This window comes from Lytechinus variegatus, chromosome 16, assembly GCF_018143015.1.
Source record: "Lytechinus variegatus isolate NC3 chromosome 16, Lvar_3.0, whole genome shotgun sequence".
Taxonomy (NCBI): domain Eukaryota; kingdom Metazoa; phylum Echinodermata; class Echinoidea; order Temnopleuroida; family Toxopneustidae; genus Lytechinus; species Lytechinus variegatus.
Genome location: NC_054755.1, coordinates 12,994,713 through 13,005,756, shown reverse-complemented (window position 1 = coordinate 13,005,756; position 11,044 = coordinate 12,994,713). Strand labels below are relative to the sequence as shown.

The 11,044-nt window shown below is 37.6% G+C and overlaps 1 protein-coding gene and 1 long non-coding RNA gene across 2 annotated transcripts; both read right to left on the bottom strand.

Moving 5' to 3' along the window:
• Positions 1 to 2,732: 2,732 nt before the first annotated feature.
• Positions 2,733 to 6,325, bottom strand: LOC121430387 (heparan sulfate glucosamine 3-O-sulfotransferase 1-like). Its single transcript, XM_041627671.1, has 3 exons — positions 6,107 to 6,325; positions 4,170 to 5,390; positions 2,733 to 3,029 (listed from the first exon to the last, which is right to left on the bottom strand). The coding sequence occupies exons 2-3, from the start codon at positions 5,055 to 5,057 to the stop codon at positions 2,790 to 2,792; spliced, it is 1,128 nt and encodes a 375-aa protein (XP_041483605.1). The 5' UTR covers positions 5,058 to 5,390; positions 6,107 to 6,325; the 3' UTR covers positions 2,733 to 2,789.
• Positions 6,326 to 7,911: 1,586 nt separating this feature from the next.
• On the bottom strand, positions 7,912 to 10,258 carry LOC121430087. The gene is made up of 2 exons (XR_005972000.1): positions 10,076 to 10,258; positions 7,912 to 9,491 (listed from the first exon to the last, which is right to left on the bottom strand). It is a non-coding gene; the product is annotated as an uncharacterized LOC121430087 (long non-coding RNA).
• Positions 10,259 to 11,044: the final 786 nt, after the last annotated feature.

The following is an 11,044-nucleotide window of genomic DNA, read 5'->3' as shown; positions in this document are numbered from 1 at the left end:
GCTTTTCAGCTCATTACTAAGCAATCATAAATTTGGGGCAAACAGGTTCCAAATTTAAAAAGAGGAAGGTATAAAATCCGTGTCGTATTAGATAAAAAATGTACAATATTTTTAAACAAATCTGTCATTTCCCTGCACATTTATCTCTTGTCCTGTTTTGTGCCCTCAGTTTGAAATTTTGAATGACACTTAAGTGTCTTTAGAATTCAAAATGAAGCGCTTCAGGATAAGTCAAAGAAATTAAGCAACCCTTTTTTAAAATATAATTTCAATAAATCACAGAAGTTTCAACTTTTTGCGCACTATTTTCCTTGTAATGAAGTTCAATAATCTTAGAAAATCAATTGAATTAGAGCCGATGGGGTATAAGAGATATCTGCATTTGATGAAACGTCCGCCCTTTGAAATTTCAAATTTTCATTGCTCTGCACGGGGAGGAATATCTTCCTCCCTGCATATATACACTTCTTTTCCTCTGTTTTGCGAGTTAAAGATATGCACTGTCGGTAAATCGTCTCTAATCAATTCTGATCTTTCCAAGGGAAGTATTCACTATCTTAGAGAATACTCTTTCTCGGGACCCTTTTCTTGGCAAAAAAAAATATAAAACGCTTTCGCTTCCGCGCTTCGCGTGGGTTATTATTAGTTTAATTTCATCTATTGTATTTCTTTTTTGTGCGTTCACAATCACTTTTGAAAACAAAGTTCAAAATCACGATTAAATATAGTTAACTGAATTGGAGCTGATAAAGGTACTAGAGACAAGTGAGACGGCTCCTTTTCATTTTAATTTATGAAACACCAAAAGCTTCGCGGGGGAGGGGGACCCACCCCCCCCCTCCCTGCACCAACCCCCTAGGGAGCGCGCTTCGCGCGCTCTGTAAGTGTTGGCACGCTTTACGTGCATTTACCGCCCCCTCTAAAATGAAATCTTGGCTTTGCGGTTGGTTGTGATGATGATGGTGGTGGTGGTGGTAGTGGTGGTGAGGGTAATGGTGATAATAGGCGGTTTCAAACCGCCTCGATCACAAGAATCCCCGTTAAATTACGAGAACTTTTTAAAGCTAAAAAATACTCGTTAATTATTCCTGCATTCAGACCGCCCCGAAACACATCCTTCGGGATAAGTTCCCGAAGTTACGAGCATGCGCAGTGTGGTCTGATAAGCAGGCAAGGCGGGAGATTCAAAATCACGAGCCCAGCAGCCACCCACGCCGCCGCGCCCAACGACACGCTGGGATAAAAGTTCCCGTAATTTGCTTTCACATCGCCAAAATACCTGCGACCTTGGAAAAATCCCCACGAAAGTTCTCGTAATTTCGCCAAGTACCTACTATTTAGCGGGTATTTTCTTTCGGGGAGATTACGCGTAGTTTGCTTTCACATTACCAAAATACCTGGTATTTTCTGATCGGGGTAAATTTCCCGATCAGAGAATACCTGGAACTGGCGAACTTCGAGGCGGTCTGAAACCACCTAATGATGATAATGAGGTGGAGGAGAAGTATGTGGGGATGAATAATAATAATAAGTAGATGATGACGATGGCGGTGATATGGTTGTGATAAAAGATATGATGGTGTCGAAATTTTTGAAGATCAAATGATGATGGCAGTAATGATCTTGACGATGATGACAATGGACAAGAATGGCGTGGGAGAAGATAACGTTTTTCATGTTGTAGAGTATTAGAAACTTCCCTTGGACCTAAATCATTGCCAAGAGCGCTTCTTGGAACGACCACAGAACATTAACAGTGCGTGAGACTTTGCGATGGTGGAGTGTGTATCAACGTAGATGGCGGTATTCTTAAAGCTACGACGAAGAACGACCAAACAAAATTCACGTCACCGCTCTACATATGCATGTACATGAAAATCAGGATCGAAACTTTAAAAACGCCTTTGGAATCACGGTGTAAAGCCTTGTTTAAAAAAAATAAAAAAAAATTTTACAGATGACAAGAATATTGGTGAATATAATTTATTCGAAACATGGTATACAGGTCATCAAATTGTCTAACATAATAAATGCAAAATATTTAGGATACAAAAAGGAATTTTCAACTTCATCCCACTATCCAATTACAATCAAACATGTCTTGGGCGCTCCATGTATAAAAACTAAATCTTGATAGTCATACAATAAATGCCGATGCTTATCTTTTTATTTTGGACAGCGGTTAGAATGTAATTTTGGGGTTAATTGTAGCTTTGCAGGAGAAGACTTGCAGATTGATTTTATATAATTTAAATACATTCATTCTTACCAATTTATATAATTTATATTGTCTAAAATGTTACTAAAAATATCAAGAAATAAATCTAATTTATTGCTTGTTTTATTTGTTTGTGATCGTTACTTTGATTCGATTTCAATAACAATATTTGATCGTAATGATTAATGGTTTTAGTATGTTGCAAAATGTTTGAAAATTTATAAAAACATGGAAAGGACAGAAATTACAGAATGTCAAGAAAAGCCTTAACTAACTGAACACGAGTTGTTGTCAAAGATGTCAAACTAATTTTTGTTCAAATTATTTCAACGCACAGTTCAAAAAAGACATAAAAGATGCTGCGTTGCAATCTAACTCCTAGCCTTTAGACAAGGCTCCGTGTCTCTTATGATGTTTACATCAGACACCTTGCGATTGAAAAAAAAAACTTATCTTGAAAGGCTGTGTGCATGCAAAAGTCGCGCGTTCTCCCGCGTCTCATCGAAATTCTTCCTCAGCCATGAACTGACGAGGATTGTCGCCGCGATGCCTTGTCAAGGCTATTCTATACCTAACTCCATGAGAAGCGCTGGCCCAACAAATCTTCGAGCTGGGTGTTGTAGGGCCGGAAGTAACTTCGGAGCTTTCTGATGACGTCATCGTCAACAGGTGGGTGGGGTCTCCCTTTGGTTGCTCCGGCGCATATCGTTCCCCGACCACGAAGCATGGCCTTGCAGTAGAAACCCTTCTGTTCGTCAAAGTAGATGAACTTTTCGTTTAAGTAGTGTGGGATACCCAAGAAGGACTCGACCTGGAGTGGGGCAAGGGTTCGAGGGTGATGTTTGATTGACAAAATGGAAAGAAGAGAACAAAGAGTAAATTAGGAAAACTATCCCATGTATTGTGTGATTGCTCCGCTTAGTTAGAAAAAAAGGGAAATGCTGTTATTAAAAATGTAATTGTTTTGCAAGTGCAATATGATTTCGTTGCTGATTAATCTGAGTCCTATAATTTGAGCGACGACCAAAAGCACCTGTTAATCCTACTAGGTAATAAGCTCCCACATGGAAGTTCACCAAAAAGTTCACGAAAATCCTGATGATAGTGTGACATAAGATTTCGAGGTTTTTTTTGGGAGGGGGGGGGGGTGTATAACTAATCACGAAGTTAAAGGGGAATCCAACCCAAATAAAAAATTGTTTTTATGAGGAAAATAAAAATCAGACAAGTTGATAGGTGAAAGTTTGAACAATATTGGACAAACAACAAGAAAGTTATGAATTTTTAAAAGTTGTAAATATTGGTAATCACTATACCCATGGAGACTTCAAATTGGCCGCATATGGGATGTCATAGTGATGTAAAGCAAGGACTATTTCTCCATGTACTCCAAAACATATTTTGACTAAAATGTCATTTTTCCCAAAAGTTTTATTTCAAATTATATTTTTCTTTCATGAGGACATAAAACAATATACTACCTGGGTTATATTTAGATTACTGCCCCAGGGGAATGGGTACTTTGGAGAAAACCACAAATCCCTGATAATAAAGTACATGGCCTATGAGAAAGTTGTCCTTGCCCCTTGTCATAATTTACTTACTGAGTTGCCAATTTGAAATCTACAAAGTATTAGTGATCTCAATTTTAAAGCAGCTATAACTTTCTTATTTCTTGTCCAATTTCTTTCAAACTTTCACCATTCTGTTTAATTTATTTTCTCCTTCCCGACACAACATTTTATGGCCAAGGCTGGATTTCCCTTTAAAAGTATTTTAAAGATAAACGTTCCCGGTAATCAAGGGGGCGCTGTCGGACTTTCGTTGATCACTGATCTAAATAATATTCAGATCAGTAGTGTCAATTAACCGGTAGCTTGCGCCGTCCGCATGCGAGTACGTTTGTCAAACAGCGCCCTGTTAAAACCTGGGATATCTTTAATAGACCCACCTGTTTCAATCCTGGAAGGGGATTCTTAGCAAATTCATCGCCGTCTAGAATGAGGAACTGCTCCCGAGGAAACAGTTTCATCCATCTCCTTAGGTAAAGCACGTATGCACTGTGCGCCAAGATCCCGTTATCTGTATTCACTTCACCGTTCGGTTTGATGACGGATCCTTCAAAGGTCGTATTGAGATAACTTAGCGGATCGTAACCGGGTGGGACTATCCGCGGACTCAATAACTCCGGAAGTCCCAAACTCTGGAGATGGAGATAATCCGACACAGCTCGGACAATCGGATCCCGGATAAGCAACATGAATTTGGTGTCGGGCATCGAAGCCTTGATCCGCTCCGGTGCATCCTTTTCAAAAATATAGGACGGTGTTTTCTCAATGGTCACCTGGTATTTGGTAGAGACCGGCATCTGGTCTCGGTACCATTCGAGATCCTTGTCCCTGTGCTTGTTCCAAAAATAAATTTCCTGGGGTGTGGAATGGGCGATAGACGGATGGCTCGTCAGGAAGAACGCCATGGCCCCGGTCCCGCACTTCTCGACTCCGATCCCAATGACCTGCGGAAGCCGCTTTCTGCAATCTAGCTTGGCAAGAATGCCTGGGTCGATTGTCGAGTCTAGCTCCTGCGGACATCGCATCATTGTTACGTCCTTCTGAGGAAAATGTTCTTGAGCGCCTGCGGAATTATTACGATCATGTTGACTTCCAAGATGGCCGTCATACAAAGCGCTTCGCCTTAAGTTCCCGGATGCAACTGATGATGCTGATTGTTCTATCAAGTAAGCAGCATAGCTGGAAATGGAGTAGCACATCCCAAATAAAACAGTTCCAAATATAAGACCGGATAAATAGGATCTTAGTGGCCCAGTGTTCGTAGCCATTGTTCATCAATGACGTCATCAAGTGCGAGGATTAGACGCAAATAATGTTAAGTGAACAGAACGACTGGTTCTGCATTTGCGGATATATCCGTGCATTTGTAGTGATAGCAAGGTAGACGGTTACATAATAATCCGACTCTCTTCTATGTCATATATAACGGGGACAGGGCGTGATGGGCGTAACAAAATCATTCAGAAACCTTTCAAAAGGTGTAGGATCCATGCAAAAAAATGTTTTGTTGAGTATCTGAAGTTGAATCCAGGTGCCACCTCGAACCGTCGACTTTTTGCAAACCGTTTCAGTATCCGATGGTTATCATGATCGAGCGTTACCTAAATAGAAATGAAGAAAATATATTCCATTCTCAATCACGTGACTACTATATTACTCAATAAATGATATTGGTCAACACAGTATGATTGGTACACCCCCAGTTCCCCCATACGCCCTCCTCCTTTCCGTCTTCTATAGCACCCGTCTTTAACCCCCCCCCCCACATACACACAAACAAACACACCCATTTTTAGGCCCAAAGCATTCTCTTTGTAGGTCCATGGTAAAGCAAGGTTTTTTATTTAAACTATAGGACCCTCTGGTAAAAAACTAATGAATTGAAAAAAAAACCAAAGAAAATCGACCTATAACTAAATAGACAGCCGATATGAATAAATGAATATACTACTACTACTACTACTACTACTACTACTACTACTACTACTACTACTACTACTACTACTATTACTACTACTACTACTTCTACTACTACTACAACTACCCCTGCTACTACTACTACTTCTACTACTGCTACTACTACTACTACTACTACTACTGCTACTACTTCTACTTCTACAACTACCCCTGCTACTACTACTTCTACAACTACTATTACTAGTACTACTACTACATAGATAGATAGATAGATAAAATTTAATTTACATCATATTTCCGTCAACACATTTACAAAGTACATGAAGTATAGCAATCATGATATAAACAACGAAAAGTATACGAAAAACATCGTAGAAGCTAAATACAAGATGTCACTTACCATAAATGCATCTTTCCGAAAAAATCTCCTTCATATTTTCGAACAGTTTTCTTTAAACTTTCGGTGACTTTTTATTCCATGCTGTCCCGATGCATTCGTTTTTGTGTGAGCATTCGTGTTTGAGAGTAAATGGATCTTGCACGTACCGTGTTCACCTACACAACCGCTCTCCTTTACCATTTAGCCCGGTGGCCAAAAGGTTTCCTTTTATTTACAAAGATTTGAATTCGTATATTTTTCGAGGTCCGGGAATAAAGGAAAAATACTCTATTACGTAACAGAACCCCATAGACCTGGTATGGCAAATATGTTTACCTTTTCTCCATTCGACTGTTGAGGTTAGGCAAATAAGAGAAGAAAGTGGTTTAACATATAATTACCATGCTAATAAAGGTGTACGATTTAAGGTCAGAGTGGTCATCGAGGTAAATTTCCAATTGGTCTACTTCCAACTCGTCCGCTCACCCCAATGGTATATTTTCATTTATTCTAATGCCATTCCGTCCATCAACATTTCGTCTAACAGCCATTTGGTCCAATAATCATTTGGTCCATTCATCACTTCGTCTAATCACCATTTCGTCTATTACCATTTCGTCTCATAACCAATTGGTCTAATATCCATTTCGTTTTCATAAATTTGCATAATTAACACTAAGTCCAATTAGACCAAATTGTATATGGAATAAATAGTTATTGGAACAACTGGTGTTTAGACGAAACGGTGAGTGGACGAATTGGCAATTAGACCATGTGAATATTGGCGAACTGATGGTAGACCAATTTATGATAGTAGACGAGTTGGCAGTTAGACGAATTGGCATTAGACGAATTGGAAATAAACCGTCATCATCGGGGTTTAACATGAATCTCAAGTGCAGAGGCACAATTTTTGTCAAAATGTTCATGCATAATTTGAATGAAAATACTTATTAAATAAACTCATCGTGACTTTCGTACATCTAATGCAATTCGAGCAAAAAAAATGGCAAAATTTATCAGTGACCCACTTTTCATCTTAGATCTAGTGACCCCAGAGTGACCAGCATGATCAGTCAAAATGAATATTCGCCATCGTCTACTCTCCTTCGGAGAGGACCTAAAACTGTCGGTTTACTGGTAATTAACGGTATTTTAAAGGGATGGCCCAGGCTGGAAATATTTATATCTTTAATAAATGGAGTAAAAGTCACACAGCAAAATGCTGAAAATTTGATCAAAATCGGATAACAAACAACAAAGTTGATGAATTTTAAAGATTTGCGTTATTCCAATGAAACAGTTCTAGGCATGTCTCCAGGAATATTCATTAGGTGGCTGATAATTTCATAACCCCGCTTGTTCTTTTGTATTTTATTATATGAAATTAGGTTTATTCGAATTACAATCAGATTGACAACTGATTAATGCATTAGTTATATATTGCCGCAACTTATTTCATCTTAATGGAGGCGCATCATTTACACATGTATGAAAAAATGAAACGATTGTGATTTCATGTAATAACATAAGAAAAATAAAGTGTGACGCCATCAGCCCACCTAATAAATATTAATGACGATGTGTATATAACTGTTTTCACAAAATATTGATATACTTTAAAATAAAAAACTTATTCGTTATCCAATTTCGATGAAATTTTCAGCATTTTGCTTTGTGAATTTTACTTTATTTATTTAGATATAAATACTTTTAGCCCGGACCATCCCTTTAACGGCATTTTAAGTGTTCTTTAATATATTTTAGACACCTCTATAATTATAGAATGAAATAATCACAGGAAAATCATAATTTTTGGCTATTAATCAGTTTAATAGTTATCAAGTCGATAGCCAGCTCAGTATGGACAATAACAACATTTCATAATATTTCGCAGTGAGAATAAACATGATATTTCAGAGTTATTGAATCTTCTACTACACGCAAGTTGCGTATCATAGGAGGGGAAATGAGGCATAGAGACCAAAAACGATTAAAAAAAATATGAAGGAAAAGGAGAAAGAAAGAAATGAAAATAAAAATGTGATGTGATAAAATAATACGTGAAAAGATCACAAGTGTCAAAATTACCACTATTTGTTAAAGCGTTTTCTTTAAAGGGCAAACGAACCAGCAGCCTAAAGCTTAACAGCCCCACCTTAAGTCATGAACTACTCATATCTGGACAGGTTCATTACCCATAATGCAACATTCGGAGCGGTGTAGTCTTGTAATATAGACCCACATAAATGATAATACACTAATTCACTGCTAAAACATTCATACTACGCTAATTATGTTACAATGTAGCAAAATTAGTACTTTTCCTCCCAAAACATTTTAGCTTCTCTGGAAAAAATATAGACTAATCGATTCTTTTGTGTTATTACTATTTATTTCAACAAGGTATATTTTAAGACTCGCTATTAAGAACACACAGCCAATGAGAAACTACATAGTGTTCATTCCCTCTTTAAAGGAAACCAAAACCCAAGAAGAGAAGCAACCTTATTGGAAAGAGTAAAATGAGAGGAACATTTTAAAAAAAGTTTGATCAAAATCGATTATAGAATAAGCGAGTTATGGAAGTTTGAAAAGTCTTGTTGTACTTTCTATGGGGATCCTTAAATTGTCAAACATGCTTCAAAAATGCAGATTTTTTTTTTTGGACAACCCTTCGTTTGTTTTGGACACATATTTTCAGATTTTCCCCTTTATTTTACAGGTTTCACATCATTTCCTCCTGGCCTTGGCATATGTGGTGTGAACTATATTTTCCCATGACGTAAGTATTTTCGCAGAATGAGGCAATATGCAATTTTAAAGATTATAGGGGAATATCTGAAAAATTGTGTAAAAAAACAAATGGAGAGTTGCCACAAAATCAGCTATTTTAAAGCATGATTGCCAATTTGAGAATCCCCATAGAAAGTAAAACAAGACTTTCTAAACGTCCATAACTTGCTTATTTCATAACAAATTTTGATGAAACTTGTTTAAAATGCTTTTTTTCTTCGCCGTTGCTATATCGTCACCCCCTCTCACAAACTCTATCTCCCTTTTCCCATTATCATAAGATAATTAATGAATGTAGAGGGCGTGTTTGCAAAGTGTGATGATAACCTTATGTTTTTTGGGTCTCATTTTGCCTTTTCCTCATCTTAATCCCATTGGCATATTCATTGTAAATTCAGATTCAAATTAAATGCTAACCCCCCCCCCCCCCACTTTCCCCTCCCCCTTGATACATTTTCTGCGTCCAGAAAAGTCCTAGATTGTGTGTAGGCCTACATGCTATGTTGTGTATATACTTTGTTGTGAGTAAATATACATATCATGCTTGTACATCCCATTGAATTGTGAAGGACTCCGTCATATCAAGATGAAGATCCCGGATGTGGAGAACCTGTCATAGCAAAAACAACAACAACAAAAGGAAAACTGAATTAGATTCATAACAGGCAGATAAGAGTCATTGTACAGTATAGTACAGTGAAACCTATCTATAGTGACCACCCAAGGGAAACACAAAATGTGGCCTTTACAGACAGGTGGCTGCTATAGACAGGTTCTTATACACACAATCTGCCTCCATGGGAATCGGTTTTAGTGGTCACTATAGGCAGATGGCCACTATAGACAGGTGGCCACTAACACAGGTTTGACTGTATTTTCCCAGTAGGTCCACATGCAACAAACACTATACACCCGCTTGAATGAGCTAAGCGCGGGGAGGGGGCAAGATACTATATTAGCACACTGTTTTTTGTGGGGGGAAGGGGATCCAGGGAAGGCAATTGCAGAGATGTACATGGACAGTCGGATAACCGGTTATTCGGAAAATATGTAAAGTAATATCAATAATCAATAATGGTAGGCTATTGTACGCGGATAGTCCGGATAACCGTCGGACCGAGTAAAAAAAATCCGTGGAGTAACCGTTAAAATAATCGGGGGAAAAATATCTGTGTACTTTTTACTTTGACTTACGTTCGTTTCGGCGGTGAATTCTACATTTGCAGCATTGTACGATGGCGACCCATCAGCAGGTTCTATTGTGACGTCACCGTCAACGTAATGATTTACACCATAGATCATAACGCTATCGAAGTATAGATTGTTCGGGTCAGTGTAACCGTCGACATCCACATCAATCTGAAGTTTGCCCTTCAGATTTACCTAATAATGGGGCAAATCAAACATGAAAATATTGCATGGAGATTTAAATTATAAAAATAAATAAAGCTTGATTTTAAAAATCAGAATCAATTCAATTAAGAAAGTTTCTATAATAATAATGATAATAACATTTGTAGGGCGCTTTATACTGGTGTTTCAAAGCGCACAGGTTGGCAGATTATAATAATATACAGTCAATCGATCAAAAAAAAAATATGCGAAAATGTGAGCTTTCAGTGACGATTTGAAAATTTCTACGGAGGGAGCATTTTGGATATGAATTGGGAGTTTATTCCAGAGGGTGGGAGCAATAACAGAAAATGCACGATCACCATTTAGCGGGTCTTAGTGCGAGGGTCCTGAACTAAATTATTGGAATATGATGAACGTAAGGATCTGACAGAAGAAGAAAAACGAAGGGAAATAAGGTCTTGGAGATATTTGGGTGACATATTATGGGTAATTTTGTATACAATGAGTAGAAAAAAAGCCTGTAATTCAATTCCTTTTAAAAAAAATCACATAAAATGATGCAAGAATTGAATGAAATCAATTAAATGGAAGTAAAAACTACCATTATTAAAGTTGTGCGCCTAACTATCCTCTTATTGAATTAGTAGTCAGTTGATTGAATGTAGTCCCTATATAATAACCATATTGTAAATTTATGTGGAAGAGTTGATATACTATTATTTACAGAGTGCTCTCCTGATTAGTAGCTATTGCTATTTTGTGATATCTTTTATAAAAAAAAAGTTTGAAATTCAACTTCCGATCTCT

Bases quoted from the DNA above. Each gene is read 5' to 3' on its own strand.
- LOC121430387 (XM_041627671.1), bottom strand. From the start codon at position 5,057: ATGGCTACGAACACTGGGCCACTAAGATCCTATTTATCCGGTCTTATA. The intron at 3,030-4,169 runs GTGGGTCTATTA...GCCCCACTCCAG, and splicing joins CCCTTCCAGGATTGAAACAG to GTCGAGTCCTTCTTGGGTAT.